This window comes from Mirounga angustirostris, unplaced genomic scaffold, assembly GCF_029215605.1.
Source record: "Mirounga angustirostris isolate CCGP_5_RB_7025 unplaced genomic scaffold, mMirAng1.0.hap1 SCAF_3, whole genome shotgun sequence".
Taxonomy (NCBI): Eukaryota; Metazoa; Chordata; class Mammalia; order Carnivora; family Phocidae; genus Mirounga; species Mirounga angustirostris.
The window spans coordinates 133,627,993-133,649,342 of NW_026991711.1; the positions used below are offsets into that span (position 1 = coordinate 133,627,993).

Below are 21,350 nucleotides of genomic sequence, written 5' to 3' on the forward strand. Positions count from 1 at the left end.
ATGGCAATTTCAAGGCATGAATGGCCAAGTAGTAGACATGGAAAAATAAGCACCAGCCATATCTTAGAAGCCACTGTAAACCATGTTAAGGAGTTGGAGCTTTCTTCTTGGGGTGATATACACCAAAGAGTTTCAGGGTTTTAGTCAAATCTTTCTAGTATCAGTGTCAGGGAGAACCTAAGGAGGCATAGGACTAGAGGCAGGGAGGCCACTCCAGAGGCTGCTGCAGTCACCCAGATAAGAGATTGCTGGCAGTAATGACATAAATGGGAAAGAGGTGAACTTTAGAGATGTTAGGCCAGAGTTGCTGACTAAATATGGACAGAAGAATCAAGACTAATTCCAAATTTCTAGCTCTAGTGCCTAAGAGATTGTGATTTCCTTTCCTTGCTAATTGATTACATCTTTAATGTCACTGATAGCCATCTTTATATTTCCTCTAATAAAATGCCTTCATTATGAAATATGTTTCTTAACATTCTAGATTAACAAGGAAAATGGCCTTGATCTGCCTATTTCTAATAGTTTGAGACTGATGTTATATTTTCTGCTAGTGTCTTACATATAAGCGAGTTAATTTTATTTCTAAAGATAATTCACGTGGACCAGCAAATATAGAAGAAAAAACCTGGTCAGGGGAGAAGATTATTAACTCCACTTGGGACACCTTTTGAAGCATCCTGGAGATCTCCAACAGGCAGTTGAATATACAGGACTGAAGTGTGGGCAAGAAATCTGGGTCATAAGCATAGATTTGGGTATCATCAGCCTATCCAGGGTTATTGAAGTCATAAGATTGGTTGAAATTATCCTGGAAGAGTGTAGAGTAAGAGGAGTTGCTAAGTGCAGGGCTCTGAGCTCACGGGCTAGGCAGAAGAGGAAAACAAAATGAAACGATCAAAGCAGTTCAGAAAAGAACCAGCAGAGTGAGGAGTCATGGCAGCCAAGGTAGTCGTGTCAAGAAGGAGAGAGTGACTGTCAGAGTCAAGTGCAACAGAAAAGTCCACCCAAGGATGGAAAGGGAAGTGTCCACTCTACTTGACAATCAGGAGTTCTCTGGTGACCTTAGTGAACATAGGGGTGGCAGTCTGTAGCTAAAGGATGTCTAATAAAGAATTTTATATCATTAAAAATCCAAGAATTAGGGGCACCTGGGTGGCTCAGTTGGTTAAGCGTCTGCCTTCAGCCCAGGTTGTGATCCCAGGGTCCTGGGATCAAGCCCCACGATAGGCTCCCTGCTGGGCAGGGAGTCTGCTTCTCCTTCTCCCTCTACCCCTTCCCACACTCATTCTCATTCTCTCTCTCTCTCAAGTAAATACAAAATCTTTTTTAGAAAATGCAAGATTTACCTTATGAAATCCATTGTCATTTAAAATGGTATGTAACATTGCTTATAAATTACTGTGATAAAGTTGTCTCCAGTCTCTTTTCCCAAGCAGTTCTCCTTAGGAGTTTGTATCCCCTCTGCAAAGTATTATTATTAGCAAGGGGTCATCCACTACACTGTATCACAATCTACCGCTCAGCTTTCTTCCTACTTTGTGTGGGAAGCAAGATAAAATGGAACCAAAAATGGCCTATCTAGCCAGAAGATAAATAACCCATCATTCATTAATTCATTCAGTACCCATTTATCAAGAACCTACTATCTGCTAGACAAAATAACAAGTCTTAGGGATTAAGCCAAATAAAGCCTAGACACTGCTCTCCAGAGATTCACAATCTAGCCCCATCCTGTTCCCACTGAGTACTCACTATCTGCAGGTCATCCCTTCTTTCCCCTAGGACCTTTGAGGGGCTAGAGAGAAAATAGTATTGGCCAGATAGATTTCCTACAAACAAAGGTTTTTTCCTGTGCCCTACTATGCCTGACAGTTTTAATTCCACCGTTCAGTACTTCTGAGATACCATCCCCCATCTCCCTCTTTCAGATCTGGTCTCCCCTTTTGCCATTCCACCTCACATCCTGACACATAACTGGACCTCATCTGGACATGCCATGCTCCTGGTTGGCCTTGATGAGCTCCCATCCACACCTCCCTCAGGATTTCATTTGTCACCACCCTCCACAGCCCTACATAGTTTGCTAGTTTCCCCCTAATCACTTTGTCCCAAATATCACCATCCCTTTGCTGGAAGACCAAAGACCATGACCAACACTGACAAGCCCTAACAGGCTGTTTAAGTATACAGTCTTCATTTTAAGTTTAAACTAAAGTCGAACTCATGGATATTTTGAGAATTCTCTTTCTCAAAAGACCCTTGGCCTGACTGAAAAGAGTTCACACTCAATGCTGGACTCACAAGTCCTGGACTAAATTCCAAGCTTTTATAAATGTATCCAGGACCTACTGAAGGCCACGGAATCTCCACTGCTAGTCATATAGTGACTAAACAAGTTCTCACATGAAGTAGTCATCAAAAACATCTGTTTCTTCTTTGATCTTTGTGGGCAATGACTGTAAAAATGCCAACAGGATCTTGGCTGACATCTTAAAACTCAACACAAAGTGGTGATAGATGTCCATGATTTGTGGGATGTGCATTTAATGAAACAGAATGTGCGGGAGGCTCAAAGTTAATTGCCACGCAATGATCAGAGCTAGCCTCTTTTCACAGGACAACTGGGGTCAGGAGCCTGAGGTGGTTCCTTATATAGTCTGATATCTTCTCTCCAATTTCCATCTCAGTCTAACCTAGACTTCTAAAAGGTCTTTGATTTTTTATTTGGGGGTTTTTTGTTGGGGGGGGTATCATTAAAAAAAAAAACCACAGGGAAAGGATATCATGTTCTCTCTTCTAGATCTTCAGATTAGGATTATAGGGATGTGAAATCCAGGACTTCTACAGCCTTCATGCAATCACAAAAAGCCAGCAGGCTGAAGACGGCAGAGCAGAAAAGTGGGAGAAAACTGGCTGATGTTATTGAACTGGGAATTAATCAACCCTGGAACAACACTACATTTAGGCTTCTTATTGTGTAAGATAATAAATTCCCCTTTTGCTTAACTTTTTGGAGTTGTGTTCTTCATTCTTTGCAGCCAAATACATCCTCATTGATACAGGAATAATTTTAAATTATATAAATATCCTTAACAGAGAAGGCAAAAGAATGATACACATGGCATATTTCTCATATGCTGCCATCTTACATTTCCCCAAGATGACTCTCTCGTCCAAATTATTTAAGCCCATTTCAAACTCTTTTTCCAGTTTGAGCCCAAAGAAATTAGAATTTAAGAGTTTCTTCCAGTTTACTGTCCTGAACCCCCTCAATGTCCAGGAATGCAGCAGCTGCCAAGGTCCTCCTGATTGCTGCCATCTTCCTTCTTGTTGCAGCTCATCCCATGCAGGCTGTACCCACAGTCACTGAGGCAGCAACCAACACTGCCTCCAACAGACTTAGCTATGAGGTCCATTTCCACTTAATCAAAAAGAAGATAGTTTAAATCTGAGGCCGAAGGGATAGAAGGTTTCGATGCAGAGTGCACTGCAGGTGCAAAAGGAGCCATCCCACTGCCAACCACACAAATGAAGACCCCACCTATAGATATAAATAAATGTATCCTAGACATAGGATTCCCTGTCATTTAAGTTCCAACTCAGCATTTATAAATCATCCCATTGTTATTGCATCTGTAACAGGTTAGATTTTAGGTTTCCAGGAGGCCAAAACAAAATCCCTCTATAAACACTTACGACAATGCTGATGTTCATCTGAGCCATCCTCACAGTCCTGGTCACCGTCACACTCCCAGAAGTTAGGGATGCATAGACTTTCACCCTGACATAGGAATTGGTCCGACTTGCAAGAAGGCGGAGCTGCAACAAACCAGAAAAGGACTCATTATGTCAAACATCCACCCTACTATACCAACAAACAATGCTTATTTCAAAAGGATCTATGTCAACTCCTGCTTAATATATTTGATGGCAAACAGTAATTCTATACAACAGTCTGTGGACTCTAATCAGCATTCAATGCCAAATAATCTCAGCAATGGCCTCACGACAAACTGATGATCCAAAGCAACACAAAAATACAAATAAAACAAACAGCCAAAACACATCCATAGAAAGCCATGACAAAAAAATATTAAATTTTAAATTTAGATAAAAATTAACCATGAGTTATTGTTAAATTATTTGAAATGTTTTGTAATAACCAATTGCAAAGCATCACGATGAATTGAAATTAAAAAACATGAGACTTGGAAAAGAAGACCCAGAATCGAATAATTATTTTTTCTACAATTTTCTTGCCTTATGATCTTTGGCAGGTTCTCTGATCTTCCATGTATGCACCATAAAATGGGGACTATAGTTATCTCATAGTTTGCTAAAAAAAATCAGTTAAATAACGTATGTGCAAGTACAGTATAATGTTAGTTGCTATCTCTATTGTCATTGTTCTGAAACACTGTTATTACATTTTACATTAACAATTTCTAAAGAGATGTTGGTGTAACTATTCATTTATTCCTCTATCCCAGAACACCCATTTCTTGCTTTTCTGCTCCTAGTGTTTAACCTAAAATGAGCTTGGGAAGCCCAGAGGAAGTGAATGGATAGCACATAACCGTGTCTCTACAAATAGAGCTATTTCCTTGCTCAAAACGTGATTCACAGACTGGCAGCATTAGCGTCACGTGGGAGCGTGTAGAAATGCAGAATCTCAGGTCCCACTCCAGACATGGATGCAAAACCTGCACTTTCAAGCTCCCCAGGTGCTCCATTTATACATGCATGGAAGTTTGAGAAGTACTGTATAGACCTATTCCCCATCCTCTCATTTTCAAATGCATCGTGATCCAAACGACACGACACATCAAAGTTTGTTCCGTTGTGCCACCAGATGGCCAACAATTCAAAACAAATTAATTTTTCACCTGATTTCTTGGGTGTTGGATGATAACCCTTGTCTTTCACAAATCAGAATGAATGAAATTGCAGGAGTGCACCTGATCACATACAGCCAGCTAAGAAAGCAATAGATGTTAAGGGTTGGGATTTGTGCAGGAAGGAGGCCTTTAATGGATGATTTAACTTCACTATGCCTCTTCTTCCTAATCTGAAACCTGCCTCAGAATACTGAGAGAACTAAATGAAGAAATACATGTAAAAGTGATTTTATAATTAGTTAAACTTTGGGTTTACAATATTATTGTGCTTTTAACTATAATTTTTTGAGGTTCTGAAAAGTCCGATGGATTTCATTCTTTTTTTAATTTTATTTTATTTACATTCAGTTAATTAACATATGTGTTATTAATTTCAGAGGTAGAGTTCAGTAATTCATCTGTTGTATGTAACACCCAGTATCATTACATCACGTGCTCTCCTTAATGCCCATCACCCAGTTATTCCATCCCCTCACCCCCCTCCCCTCTAGCAACCCTCAGTCTGTTTCCTATGGTTATGAGAACTGTAATGTTTTTTAAATATAAAACCACACTAGCCTCTTCTGTGATCTTTTTGTGTAATTCGCCTAACTTACACTACATCCTTTATACAAAAACAGACTCCTCCTTGAATTACAAATCACAGTTGGCGCACAAAATTTCCAGAGTGAATAATCTGAAATAGGCTTATAGGCTTCAGAAAACTACTCACAAATTTGTTTCAATATCAAGGTCATGGGCTAAGGGTTAAGACAGAAACTGATGTGAACCAAACCCCTTCCTCAACAGGGACTAACAGAATGATTAATGCCATCAGTTCTCTTCAACCAGAGATCTCAGAAGTGAGCCCAGTCCCGAATCTATCACTAAAGGCACAACTCCTTGTCTTTGGTACAGCTGGATTCACCCAGAAGCACTTCTGTTACTTGAAATAGAGCTTAGCCCAACCCCTCCTCACTTACGGCAGCCAATTTCATCCGAATCATCCAGGCAGTCTCTGGTCCCATCACATCTCCAGGACGCAGAGATACAATGCCCATCTTCACAGCGGAAATGCTCACTTCCACATTCTGCAACTCAACAAGCAAAAGAAAACCGGTTGAAAAACTTACCCAAACAGATATTTAACCAAAGAAATACAAATGTTTTATAAAAATGAAAAATTATGCAATGAATTAGCCATCAAAGGAATGTGGATTATTTAAAAAATTAGGAAAACATTTTTATAATGAATATTGTATTATCCATTTCAGAGTCTGCAGGAAGAGGTCATTTCTGTACAAGGTTGACTAGAGTGTACCTTACTGTAACCAATCTAGAAAGAAATTTGACAGCATGTATCTTGCTTTTTAAGAGTGCTTCTCCTTAGTTCTTTTATTTTTAAAGATTTTATTTATTTGTCAGAGAGAGAGAGAGTGCACAAGCAGGGGGAGTGGCAGGCAGAGGGAGAAGTAGGCTCCCCGCTGAGCAAGGAGCCCGATGCAGGACTCGATCCCAGGACCCTGAGATCATGACCTGAGCCAAAGGCAGATGTTTAATCGACTGAGCCACCCAGGCATCCCTTAGTTCTTTTATTTTTAGGTATTTTTCCCCCTAAGGAACTAATCAGAGAATTAGACAAAGATTATGACAAAGATTTATGTATGGAGATTTTAATCACAACATCACAATAAATTGCAAACTTTCTCGATGTTCAATAATAAGGATAAAATTTTCTTATATCTTTATTTTGACATATTAAGAACTCATTAAGATGGTTATGTAGAACTTCTAAGTGATTTAGGTAAATTTATAATATGAGGATGTATAATTCTACCTATAACAGAGTTACATATGGAGAAAAAAAGTGTAGAAAAAGACCAGAATGTTAATGGTGGTTATCTCTGATAACATCATGAGTAATTTTCATTTGCTTGACTGTGCTTTTTCATTTTTTTCAGTTCCCTGCCCTTTATTTTTTTAAGTGCCCTCTTATTACTAAGTCATATATAGCAATTTATAGTTCTTCATTCTTAGATTCAGACCAATATTCTGGCTTTTTGTTTAACTACTCCGTAAGATACCAGATCTGTCAGCTCATCTCTGCAAACAAACAAACAAAAAAATTTTAAGCCAAAAAAACAAACAAAAAAATCTCTGCACCCAACCAGAGTGCACAAATTTGGCCCCCAAAGTTACTACATTCCCAAGTAGCAGTGATATCTCCTAGTGATACCAGAAAGAGAACATAACTTAAATACGTTTATTTCATTCAACCAATATATCCAGCAATTTTCCTAGGTCTCCCCAGGGGACTAATTTGGCAGTTGGAAATCCTCCAAGTTCCCCCAAATATTTGACCAGTGACTTCCCCATGTATTATGTGCCAAGTAGGAAATTTTTTTAAAGAGAGCAGCCAACCATCAGCCCAACTTGGAGAAGACTCAAAATTATTCTTTCACAAGCCCAACGTGGTAGAGGAGTAATCTGGGGGGTTGGAAGAATACACTTATTTTCCCCATGTATTTAAGCAATCATGCTAAATTACCTATTTCAGTTATTGGCTAATTAACCCAAAATTAGGTAAATATACAGATCGATTATCTACTCCTAAAATAAATAAACAATGTGCTATCCTGACTTGTGTAAATGCAGGCATATCAACACCATGACATAAACATAGTTAAGTGATCTATTCCTAGGGGATATAGGCTACTTTGTTCATGGAATGTTCAAATCTGATTGTCTGGTAGTGACATCCTGATTTATAATGTATGCTGCAAATGGTCAGAAACTTCCCTTGGCTAAATGGTGGTACCGAGTGGTACAGGAATACGTACACCCAAATACCTTCTATAGACTAATGCACGATGGTGGTTGGTGGTGCAGGTCTGGGGTTGGTGGTGCAGGTCTCTTATCAACTACCTTTAAAACACAACAACCTCCCTTGCAAAAATGCCCCTAAGGAATGTACAAATTCACTCTGGAATCCCAGAACTTCTCATTGGATTTTGTTCTACAAAGCAATATTTCCATGGGAGATTAGGGGCTTTGGAGGTTTAGCTATTAACACAACATATATTAAATCACTTTTATCAATTAGGTCTATTGTTAGTAATCCACATAATACATTTGTAAGTTCAGTACCTTTGTCTCCCTTAGTATCGAATAATTTCTGGTTGAAAAATTATAACAATCTACAGGTCAGTCTACTTACAAAGAGTTTCATATTGCTATAAAAAAAGAAAAGCATAAACTTAGAAACTGAGTAGAGAGAAGAAAATAAATTCTCAAAATAACTTATTGCCAGTTATAACATGTTCAATTCTTAAGCAACTTTTATTACAAGTCAAATTTTCTTATTTTTGCTAAAATATGAAGTTAAACACATCATAAAAAGAACACAAAATAGATACCCAAAAGTCATTTTTTTAATTATTTCAAAGCAAATTACATAAAACACATAAAAAATGAAACTGATAGGGGAAATTTTTCAATTAACTCTTCCTAGTTAGTGTTTTTTCACATTTGATCTCCCAAATATTCAATTATCTATAGTAATATATCAAACTCGATTTATTCAATGTATCAACAGATCCATGATAATTCATCTGTCAAATTCACCTTTTCAATATTCCCTTCCATGCCTGTTATAACTCCCAAATGACTATTGTTTGGAAATACCTCTCCAGAAAAAACAAACTGATTGCTGGGTGGCCTCCCAGCAATCAAGCAAAATGCTCCACTGGTGTCAGAAGCCTGTCATTCATTTTATTATAAAGGGAGTATGTGCTATTTAAAAGCAAACTACGAGTAAAAAGCTCTGGGTCACATCTAATAACAATTGCAGGTGCCCCTGATTTCAATTGAGCTGTACGCACTGTATTTGTTTTGTTTTGTTTTGTTTTAAATAAGTAGCCTTTACTCTCAACCCCACCAAAGGTATCTACACCTTATTGTTTAATAATTTGAAGTCCAAAAAAGCAGGGAGAGGGATTTCATACACTGGAGCTAAACAGTTTGTGGAGAAAAAAAAAAAAATCTAAACAGAGCAAAATTAAAATTTTTTTTCAACAAATGGTCTCTAAACATATCCATATCCAATCAATCCAGTTTTAACCTAGAGATAATTTTGCAAACAATAACTTTCAGAACTTAAAATACTTTCCCTCTAATAAGAGCCAAGGAAGAAAACATCATAATCCATACTGAAATAAAAATCTTTTGTTAAGGGGTGCCTGGGTGGCTCAGTTAAGTGTCCAACTCTTGATTTCAGCTCGGGTCATGATCTCAGGGTTGTGAGATCGAGCCCTGCATCAGGCTCCATGCTGGGAGTGGAGCCTGCTTAAGATTCTCTCTCTCCCTCTGCCCCTCCTCCCTCTCTCTCCCTCTCTCTCTCTGTCTCTCTCCCCCACCACCCTAAAAAAAAAAAAAAACTTTTGTTAAGAACCAGGCAGCCATTGACAAGAAACCATTAAGACCAAATGAACACCCTACTTCCTCCATATTAGCCCTGGCCTTTTCCAAGAATCAAAACAGATGGTGCAAAGATGAAAAATACTCATGTGGCACATAAATGGCATGCACCATTCCAAGCATTTTGCCAACTTCAAGTCATTTAACTTCCATAACAACCCTATGAGATAGATGTCTTATTATGAACATTTCACAAAGAACTTGAGACACAGAGGAGTTTAGTAACTTGCCCAAGATCAAACAGCAAACGTGCAAAGCAAAGATTTGGACCTAACAGTTCTAGTTCTGGACCTGTGCTATGACCACTGCTCAGGTTTCCCTTACACCAAAGAAACAAAAAAGAGAAAGCAAAAAGGAAAAGAAAAAAATTATTTCACAAAGCTCAAGAATGAATGTAAAAATCTGACTTTTTTCCGAAGTTGCTATCCACATTAACTGAATTCGTGAACTGGGCTCGTGTGGAATCCATACCACCCCATATGCTCATATAATTCACATAAAAATTCTTGGGCTTGGGGCGCCTGGGTGGCTCAGTTTTTAAGCATCTGCCTTCAGCTCAGGTCATGGTCCCAGCGTCCTGGGATCGAGCCCCATATCGGGCTCCCTGCTCAGCAGGAAGCCTGCTTCTCCTTCTCCCTCTGCCCCTGCTTGTGCTCCTTCTCTCGCTGTCTCTCTCTCTCTGTGTCAAATAAATAAATAAAATCTTAAAAAAAAAAAATTCTTGGGCTTAGGAAAATTTGCTACAATCGAAAGCAACCCAGGGACATCAAAAAAAGAGGTTCAATCTCTTCAAGAAAAATTATTAGACATAGGAATAAACTTGTTTTCCAACCTTTTAAAGCCCCAAACTGGAGAAAAACAAGAGTAATCTTTTCTTCATAAAGAGCCATATCCCAAGCTTTCTGGTCTAAGTGTTGGACTAAGAATGTGTTAAGATATCAGAGAAACAGTTAATGCCTACAGGAAGGAAGAAGTCATTTGTTTTTCCAGTACAGGGAACAGTACTGAATTAAGTACACTACTTCTGTATTCTTTACAGCCTCTAGCACAGCGCTAGGCACATGTGGGATAGTCAATGCATATTCATCAGGTAATGAAAATTCCTCTTCCTAAAATTCAGCCTCTTGGTATCATTATATATATAAAACCATTACATACATAAAACCATCAAGGCAAACTATAACACTTTATTAAGACTTTGTTTGCTATCTTAAATCCACAGAAAGGAAAATGAAATCTGGAATAATTTGAAATTACTTGAAAGAGGAATGCCCAGAAGTTTAAAAAAGAAGAAGAAAAATACTGAGTCACATTAAAAGGTTTGATTCTTTTACCCTTTTCTAGTGAGAGTTTCTTTTCTCTCTCATAAATTCTTTTCTCAAAAGAAAAAGGCAAGTCGTAGTCAATGGAACATTGTCCAAAGTTAACAGAGTAAGGTAATTTCAATGGCAAATCCTATTTTCCTGTTAGATCCTCTTAACATGTGCTGGTCCTCCCAGACACTTGGTCTACCTGAGGAGGTGCATGTGCTCTTTTTAAAGATATGTCATATTAAATTACCTAACATTTTAATAGTCCTGCCTTCACTGAGCTCAAAGAAGCAAATTTAACATGAGGCAATTCCTTAATTCATCCATAATTCTTACTTCACTTTTTCTGTACTTGATTTTTATTCCCTTGACATACTTTTGATGTTTATAAGTTGGGTGACGATTCCCTACAATTCTCACACCTTATCCACACCAACAAGGCCTGTTACCTTCAAAGACTGAGAGTCACTTGCTTATTTCCAAAACTTTACACTGCAGTCATGACAGCCAAGCGTGACAAATTGTGCGGAACCCTGCTCTGCCTAATACCAACTGGTGGAATAGTCAAGGGCTCGATTGATGGAACTGAAACAAGATATACGCAGCAAATGAACCTACTATTCTCTTTCTGCGCAACATTCTAGCTGCCTGGTTTTCCTAACAGGTTGTCAAATAGGAGGCCAGAATTCTTTTTTTATTTTTCTTTAACCCAGTTTACAAACCACTGAGCTTACTGTTTTTTCCAAATTACTGTTTCAGAGCCCTGATGTCTGATTAAAGCAAACCTACATTAAGAAGACGTTTCAGGAATTTAAGGACTTTGAAGCAAAACTCACAAAGCCACTTGATGAGTGATCATGTACACACATCATTTAAGTGCAGTAAAAAAAAAAAAAAAAAAAAGAACCAAAAGAATATGATGTCAGATTCACTGACTCACTAATGCCACAAAAAAAATTTATACCTACTATGTGCAAAACATGGTTCTAGGTCTTGTGGAAGAAACAAAGAAAGTTAAGATACGGTCCTTTTTTAATAGAGCTTACTAATTTATTGGGAATAAAAGTTATTTATATAATATAAATTAGCCATGTATTTTAAGTGTTTTCCATAGATTACCTCACTTATCATCACAACAACTCTGTGAAATAGTATTAATAGCCCCATTTCATAGATGAGGAGACTGAGGCTTGACCAAATCTCACAACTACCTAGTAAGCAGAGGAACAGGGATTCAGACCTAGGTAGTCTGGCCCCAAAGCTTTGCCATATGACTGTAGATGATTTGGTTCCAAATATGCAGCACAGACAGTAAAAATCAACTCATCTCAAGGAGAAAAAAACTAACACCACAAACTGGAGTAATTAGAGAAGGCTTCATGATGGAGAGTAAGACTGCACTGGGCCATTGTGGATGAGCAGGATAAGCAAGGAGGAGGGACCAAACAATTTGAGGAAAGCCCAACACAGGTGAGGTCTTCATGGGCAGGCCTCCGCAGGACAAGTGCAAGGTATCTCTTGTGAGTGGAGTACAAGGTTGGGGAGATGGAGAATAAAGTACCATAAATGTCAAGCAAAAAAGTGAGGTGATCAAATGAGTTGACTGTAGGAAAGCTTAGAGCTCACCAGTGCCAGTACCTGTGTTAAAACTAAAGGTGGCTCTGGGTAGATGTAAGCCTGGACGAGGATACAGACTTTGGTCATGAGAAGGGTTTGGGGCTCCACTTCATTCCCCAGAAACTGAGCCACAGCATGAATGAGCTCAGTGAGTGAGCTGGTCAGTGGTTCACCAAGAGGCTGCTAGCAGATGGGGCACCAGGTGGCTCAGTTGGTTAAGCCTCCAACTCTTGATTTTGGACCTGATCTCAGGGTCATCAGATCGAGCCCCGCGTCAAAAGCCCCCATCTCCCGTCACGCTCAGCGGGGAGTTGGCTTGAGATTCTCTCCCTCTCCTTCTACCCCTCCTCCTGCTCATATGCTCTCTCTCTCTCTCAAATCAATAAATCTTAGAGAGAAAAAAAAGAAGCTGCTAGCAAAGATGGGTCTCATCTTGCAGCCCCTCCAGCTGCCCAGGCCTGGTCCACTTGCATGACAAATGACCAGCAGGTTCTACAGGTGCGCCAAAGGTAGCCTAGTGTCCTTTCCCCACCAAGCTGAATGTTTCTGAGCATGCAACCTACAGAATTTAGAAATATTTGCTTCGTAATTTTTTAAAAGTTCCTTTTCAATGACCGAAAGCCAGCAGAATAATGCAATGCACCATCAGAGTAGCCTCTCAATCTGAGAAGTGGGAAATTGTTTCCACCTGTTCTAACTGAGCAATTCCCCATTTTCATGTAAACATGAGCTACCTGCCTTCCTCCCCTTCCCCCTAGTCTCTCACGTTCCACTTCGTTTTCACTGAGCCTCTTCTGTCCTGACAACCAGACTATCCATCAGCACTGCAGAGCATTACAAATAAAATCACACTTCTCAGGGGTTCTGGAGAGGACACCGTTGGCATTTAGAGTGGGACAAGTATTTAACTGCCCTGGGCAAAGCAGGATGTATAGCATCTCTGGCCCCCTTATGTAAAATGCCGGTAGTGCCCTTCCCTGGGGTTACTGTGACAAGAAAGAACAGCCCCACACATGTCCAAACATCCCTTGAGAGTGGCGGTACCACTCCCAGTTGAGAACAACTTAGAACCTGTAAGCAGCTTGGAGATTCAGAGCTCAAAACATCTTAACCCACATGAAAGAGATCTTCTAAGAAAACTCCTATAATAAATTCTTTCCTTCTAAAGATAATAAAATTTCTTAAACAGCAATCCCACTCCCTCCCACCCAGCAATAAGACAGCCTGGGATTGGGCAATAGCATGCTGCAGCTCCTAGTACCAGCAACTTGAAATGAACTCCCCTGGGAGTGTGATAAAGAATCTAAGTTCCAGGGAGGCCTGCTTCACCCTGGAATGTTCCACGGTGGGCCCACAGGCTTATCCATTCAGGGGTGGGGGGAGTCCCACAGAAAAAAAATAAGCCGAAAATCTGAAAGCCTCAAGCAGTTCTTCATTAATGTAAAAGGATCGCTGTCATGAAAAACAAAAGTCATAGACCTACGTGCTTTATGGGGCAAACTTTCCCCACCGGTATAATTTTCGTAACAAAAAATAATTTCTTCAAATGTCCTCTCCCAATCCCTGCCACATGCACTTAAAATTTTTTAAATAAAATATAAACTGGCAATCACATGAGTGCCTAAAACATTCAAAAGAATCTCCAAGCTTTTACCAAGAACACTCAGCAATGAAAACTTGTTGTCAGCCAGTACCAAAACCCAGACCCTGTGTTGGTGTTAGACTTTTCTGTACTTGCCCACATCACTCATGTAGTACTTTCTCTATCAGCTAAGTCACTGAGGTTCCTGTGGATGGACTCCTCCTCCACCTGGAAGAAAACTAAGCCCAAGACCTTCATCCCCACTCCCTCCCAAGGGACTGACTGGTTATCTACCTCTTTATTGGCCAAAGAGCAACACTTACAGGATGCTATAAAGAACACTATCCAAACAGAAGAAAATTTAAAATAGTCGTCTGCTCGGGTAAGTAAGGAACTAATGAATCAAACTATACATAAGAAAAGAGTAAAACACACTTCAGCACTTAATAATTTAACAGGTCTTGTACAAAACCTATAAATCACCCTGATTTAAGTGCTGATTTCCAACCCCAACTGCCCAAAGTATTCCTATATGGCTTCATGACTAGCAAATGTAAATTACTGGAAAATGGCTGAATGGAATCAAACACTAAAAAAGAGAATAAGCACTTGTGAGAAATAAGGGACTACACACATCTGCAGGCAGGCAGCTTTCCTGCCTAAGGCTTATAAACGGTGTGACAGACCCGCTCTCAACCCAAACACCACGTTTATAGATAGCATCATACCAGGAAACCAGGGTTTTTCTGACTTATTAGGCCCAAGTGTTGAACCATAAACCAAATTGATAGAGATGTGTCAAAGCTGCAAGCATCAATGCTAATTTCATCATTTTAACAAGCAGATGAGATCACCAGGTTATCAAATGAACAATGGCTTGTTACTGGAAATTATGACAATAGCAGCAGAGGGAGAAACTGATTCCCAGGTGGTGGATTTAGTGATTCTCCAAGTCACAGACTGAATTGGTTCTAACTGCTACATAGATCTTCTTGACTGAATCATACAAACATTTTGCTGTATTCCTTCTCCCTTATTCCATGTTATTTAGGAACACTGAGGAGGGGTGTTAAGGTTAACAATCAGCATCCAGACAGTGAATTTAATGAGACCTAGCATCCTGCACCCTAATCTCAATTTGGTACAAAATGGAACTCATTATTATTTAGCTATGGCCCAAATCCAGACTGGACTAGTACATAATTGCTAAGTGGGTTTATAGGTCACAAATTTCATGCTAGGAACTAAATAACCTCTCATTCTAAATGTGTACATTTTCAGAAAGTACAGATCAGTTTATATAAAGTTTACGCTGAAGCAACCAATGCTTCCAGGTCAATAAGCAAGTGTGTTGACAACTCTGATCAGGAATGTTGATGCTTACTGTAGGGCTCATTACATTGTTATTTACACAAGCACTGACTTTTATCATAGTTCACATGTTAGGAGACCACCTGGGGTACACACAGGTATAACTCAACCTTGATGACTTAGCTATGGGCATGTCTGGTTTCTGCCAAGAAGAATTTTCTTAAACTCTTAAATACTGTGCAGCAAGAATGTGAAAATAATTCTACCAATAAGTTTAAAAGCCTGTTCTTAGGCCATAAGTACTGATAATTAATCATCTGGTAAACTGAAGACAACATTTTTAATAAAAATGTATCTTTTTTAAAAAAAAATTGGTTTTGTTGATGTTTTACACAGTATTTTTGTTTTCTGCCCTTTTAGTGACAAGTTACAGCTTAGAAAAAAATTTATAAGCGGAAGTCAAAATTCTCCCACCGTGACCTGATATATGAAAACTAAAGAACAGAAGAAGTAGATGAGATTAAGTGACCGAAAGAAGAGTGATGGCAACGTGGCAGGATTAGATTAAGATTCTACCATGAACAGAGCCCTTATTCTAAACTGTGAGTTCCTAATGGAAGGAAAAAATGCCTTTAATCCTAGTGCCCAGTACCGTACCTGCTAGTACCCAGATGATGCTCAATGAATTAACAGTATGTGACGCATTAGAATATATGGATAAAGCCAAGATGATTTCAAAAAAATGATAAAAGCTTGAAATCTTGATGATTTGTGGCCTTTGATAATGGATCCTGCTGTTTGGAGTCACTGATTCAACAATCATCTCCCATACTGACCTGGCATGAGAGACCAGAAAGACTCGAAGTTAACTCCAAATCCTTGGGAGCCTATGCATATGTTTGGGTCATTCTCTGCTTATTCAGTAAAGGATGGGACCCTGCGTTATACAAAACATACATTTATATCCAGCACTACTCTGGAGTGGAAAAAGTACTCTGCAACCCCCCCCCCCAAAAAAAGGCTATAAGAACATCTGATTCCACAAATCAAAATTTGTAATTTTTCTTATAAGATTTGCTAACACAACAGAGTCATGATTTTAGTCTCCCTACACAGAACCAAAGGTAGGGCTGACTTTGTTAACTTGGGAATCTATAAAATAGGATCTATTATATTTGCAAAGACTTTCACATTTGAATTAACTAAATTTCCTGTCTCCTCTGCTATATTGATCTTAAAGACTGAGCAAAAAGAATTTCAGGATATGCCTCACCAGCAGATTATCTGTTATACTAGCAGTCCCCTGGCCCTGGTTTGTTATTCCTGGGCTCAAGGAGCATTTATAGATCTACAAATCACTTCCAGGCTCTATAAATGTCATCACTTTGTGTTATTATGTGATTACAATGACTTGAAACAACTCAATAGCTTATTGACACAGAACCAACATTATTATATTGTCTCCAACTGATACTTGTGTGTAATAAAATTGTGTCCGGGTTTCTGACTACATATAGTGAATTTATAATCTCCTAATATTAAGAGCAGCTTAAGTAAAATTATAAGTCCATCTGCAGTGATTGTCAGAAGCAGGAAAAACAATGAGGAGTGTATTTCCTAAAATTTACCTAATCTGTATGATAAATATCATAAGTAATGACAGTAAAAAACCTACTGTCATTATAAATTTTTAACTATGCATTAAAATAAAATCTTGGAATTTTAATCCTGGAAAAAAGTAATGGTTCCAGTAATAAACTATACTAGAAAGTACATACAATAAAACCTTTACTGATATACAAATAATTAAAACCATCATTTATTGGATTTTTGTCTATATTACACTTTTTTAAAAGGCAATCACAAAAAAATAAAACCAGTATTAGGGATTTGGTCAAAAAATAACAGTTTTTAGTTGACTGTCTCAATTCTAGAAAATGGGTATCTATGGTTACAGTCCTGAGACAATGAATGAGCTGATATTCATAATAACTCCTTAGATATTGCAATAAGTAAAGAATATTTCAATTAAATTTAATAAGAAATTCAGATTTTACCAAAAAGAGCTACAATAAGGTATTAATGGAGAAAACACTAGGTTAAGAGCCAACAGACACACATGGGCTTCAACCCTTGCAATAGTACTGACTGTCCCCACACCATTTTAAGTTCCGTGAGGGCAGGAACTATTTGTCTTACTATTGACTCTTCACTCAATAAATATTTGTTGCTTAACTGGTTTAGCTTGGTGGACTTGGATTTAAACTCTCTGATACACAGTTTCCTTACCTGCAAAATTTCTGACCTGCAAATCAGGTTCTGGTGAGGACTAAAGAGGTCCTGTAAACCACCAGCATAATGCTAGAGGTGCAGCCATCCTTCCATGAAGTCTGGTTCCCTCCTGGGTACTCCCACCCATCATCCAACTCGAACAGTCTAAGCAATAGAATACTCAGGGATCAATACTTCCACCAGATAAGAGATCTTTGTTCTGATCGAGAGAAACCTTCCAAACCCTGACACACCTTGCTTGTAGGAAGCTCAGCATTGAAAGCAAGGGTGGATGGTGGCTGCCTTGCCTCCTGCCCAAGAACAAATTATCCACTGGCCCAGTCTGGAGTCAAGGGCAAGACTGAAAATCAAGATTTATTCTAGGAAACAAAGGTCAAGGTAGACCCCAAACCAAGCCTGCCACTGTTTTTCTTTATGCATCTTTGTTTTCCTACAGTGAGCATTTTTTTTATTATTTCTTCTATTTTAAAATCACTCGGAGGTTGGGCGCCTGGGTGGCTCAGTCGTTAAGCGTCTGCCTTCAGCTCAGGTCATGGTCCCAGGGTCGTGGGATCAAGCCCTGCATCGGGCTCCCTGCTCAGCAGGAAGCCTGCTTCTCCCTCTCCCACTCCCCCTGCTTGTGTTTCCTCTCTCGCTGTGTCTCTGTCAAATAAATAAAATCTTTAAAAAATAATAAAAAAAATAAAATCACTCGGAGGGCACGTTGTGCATGGAGCACTGGGTGTTATACATAAACAATGAATCATGGAACACTACATCAAAAACTAATGATGTACTATATGGTGACTAACATAACATAATAAAAAAAAAATCACTCTGTTTCAGGTGATCCTCTAGAGTTTGTATGTGGAATACTATTAAGTGCATAATTTACACACACAGACACATACACTTGATGATAAATATAAAGGCTTTCCCAGGGGGCGCCTGGGTGGCTCAGTCGTTAATCATCTGCCTTCAGCTCAGGTCGTGGTTCCAGGGTCTTGGGATTGAGCCTGCATCGGGCTCCCTGCTCAGCAGGGAGCCTGCTTCTCCCTCTCCACCTGTTTGTGTTCCCTCTCTCACTGTGTCTCTCTGTCAAATAAATATATAAAATCTTTATAAATAAATAAATAAATAAATGAATGAATGAATGAATGAATGAATGAATAAAATAAAGGCTTTCCCAGAGTGGACCTTGAATCATTGTACTACACATTGACCTACCTTTTTAGAATCATACAAGCTTTCCTATTGACCTCAGTTTATGCCTCTATATATGGACATAAAGAAATTGAAGACGTAAAGAAATTCAGGATTTTAATCAACTGAAACTAAGCTAAAAAGCTTTCCATTTAAAAGTTCAGAAATTCTCCAGGTCCTAGGTTCAAAAGAAGGATCTTTCAAATTCTTCCTAGAAGTATTAAAATATTCAATATCCTAGTTCTCTAAACTTTCTCCTGTATAACAGAAAATGCTACAAAATGCAAACATACTCTTTGACTAAAATAATTTGTGATCATTCCTTTACACTACATTCAAAGGAAAACTTAAGATGATAAAGTTGTTACCTTCCAGTTGAATGAGAAAGGCTTTAGATAAAGCTGGATATCTGACCCTTCCAAAAAAAAAGAATAAAATATCCCCGTGTCATGACCCCATCCTTAGGCTTCCCTGAGACCTTACCACCTTCCGAAGTATTCACCTCACAGAGCAGAGGCTCCAAACTCAACTCAATCCAACAAACGTGTATTGAAGCTCTGGTAGACCATTAATCTGTGTGCTCTTAAGGAGGCAGCATAACAGTCCGGACACCGCATAAAGACAACAAGCCCACAACAATTTGGCTCTCTTCGAGCGAACCAACACAACCATCATCCCATCTCCTGCCAGAAACTAAGTGAAGCCAGTTCTTCCCTGAGCAGCGTTATGTTCACTGTTTACTAAGAGCACTCAACACTTCACTGAGTTCGGTGGGTAAAGTTACAAAGGGGGAAAAGCAACTTAAACTTGAAAGGCTCTTCTGATAGTCCAGGAATGAGGCAATTAGGGCCTTATCGAGTTCAATGGTCCTGCCTCTGCTTCATTTCCCGCACTCTTGTCTAAAAATCCTTTCCTTCTGTCCCTTGGATCCCCATGATGTGGCTAGAGTTTTCATGGTTCTCGACCCTGACCGCCCAGATCTGCTCCCAGTGACTTATTAACAGCAAAGTTCAAGTGATTTTTAAAGCCTTTCCGTGGGTATTTGCACTCTCGGCAGAAAGTAGGAAGCCCTCAAGGAATGAATTTTCTAACGGTGGCATTTTAAGTATTCTCTAATGGTGCAAATACCTGCCTCTCCAGCTTGGTGGGGCAGATTTTTGGAGGATAAAATATCTTATCAGGGCTCCTAACATGGTACCACACAGGTGGTGGCATGTGTCCATGGCCATCTTTACTGGTGCCAAAAATCTCAGTAGTGAGATGGCATTTTTCCATAAATACACAGGCCAGTTAACATACAGTCAAAGGGCTTCCCAGGAGAATTTGGGGACATCTCTACATCAGTGAATTTGTCTTAGATTACTCCGGGCTGAAGAAAAGGTCCTAAAGAAATATTACAAAAGCAATGATTCCAAAGGCCTAGAGAGACTCAAATAACAGATGAGCATGATTTATTGAAATACTGTTGTTTGGGGCGCCTGGGTGGCTCAGTTGGTGAAGCAACTGCCTTCGGCTCAGGGCTCCCTGCTCGGCGGGGAGTCTGCTTCTCCCTCTGACCCTCCCCCTCTCATGTGCTCTCTCTCTCTCATTCTCTCTCTCTCAAATAAATAAAAAATAAAAAAAAAATCTTTGAAATACTGTTGTTTAGGTTCTTTTGTAAACTGAAACCCCTTACTCTACTGTTTGTAACTCAAAGAACTCCTACTGGAAATGCAAGATTTACCAATTCCACCAATGTGGAACATATGTGTACATGTGCCCTTGTACATACACGTACATACACACAAGGAGGCCCAGTGTTACAAAGCTGGCTAATGAAGGAATCCAATCTAAGAGTATCTATTTCCCTTCTTCCATTCAGCCCAGTGTGTCTAAAAGCCAACAGCTATTCCTTAGAAGGTTAAGAGACAAAGTCGGAATAACCAGATAGAAGTGTGCTTGATAAAGTACCCTAAAAAAGGAGGGAGGAAGGGAAGACTGTTCAAAAGCCAAGGAACTTTCCAGAGGCAAGCCCCGGGAGTCATACGGCCTGGGTACAAAGCCCAGCTCCATCTCTCTACCAACACTATGGCAGGCATGTTATCTATGCCTCAGTTTCCTCATCTAAAAATGGGATAATAAGAGCTCTTACTTCTAAGGTTAATATGAAGATAGAAAAAGGAGTATGAGCCTGGCCTAGCCTTACTAAGTGTTCAACAAATGTTCATCATTGTTACTATTTTTAGGCAAGTGTTTTCTGATCCTTTAAATCTAAGTGTCTACAGTCTAAGAATTCTCACTTCACCCTATGTGTGGAAATCGTTTCTGACTCAATGACATTTTGAAAAAAGCCAAGCATGAAGTAAACAGAGGCCACGTCTGACAAGAGGAAAAATCCTGAGCTTCTGGCTGATCACCACTACAACCATTAAGAAAGGGGGATTCTGATGTAAAGAAACCAGAGAACAAGAGTATTTCTAACCTCAAAATCAGAGACTCACGGATGAATATGCACAGTAATAGATCTCTACTATGTAAGGTTGAAGGTTAAAAAAGACCTTAAAGTTGAATTCCAACATTCTGTTGGTGCATGCTATATGCCTACAGTTACCTTCCTATCCCCTAGAATCATTTAAAATAGGCTTATCCTGGGGCGCATGGGTGGCTCAGTTGTTAAGCGTCTGCCTTTGGCTCAGGTCATTGTCCCAGGGTCCTGGGATC

At 39.3% G+C, this 21,350-nt stretch overlaps 1 protein-coding gene across 1 annotated transcript in view; it reads right to left on the reverse strand.

Annotated features, from left to right (window-relative positions):
- Positions 1-14,123, reverse strand: part of LRP2 (LDL receptor related protein 2) — a 173,149-nt gene extending 159,026 nt beyond the window's left edge. Inside the window, exons 1-3 of the mRNA XM_064585822.1 lie at positions 14,042-14,123; positions 5,864-5,971; positions 3,700-3,822 (exon numbers count right to left, since the gene is read on the reverse strand). Of these exons, the coding sequence (XP_064441892.1) occupies positions 3,700-3,822; positions 5,864-5,971; positions 14,042-14,123 (313 nt within the window). The remainder of the gene's footprint in view (positions 1-3,699; positions 3,823-5,863; positions 5,972-14,041) is intronic.
- Between the last annotated feature and the right edge of the window lie 7,227 nt (positions 14,124-21,350).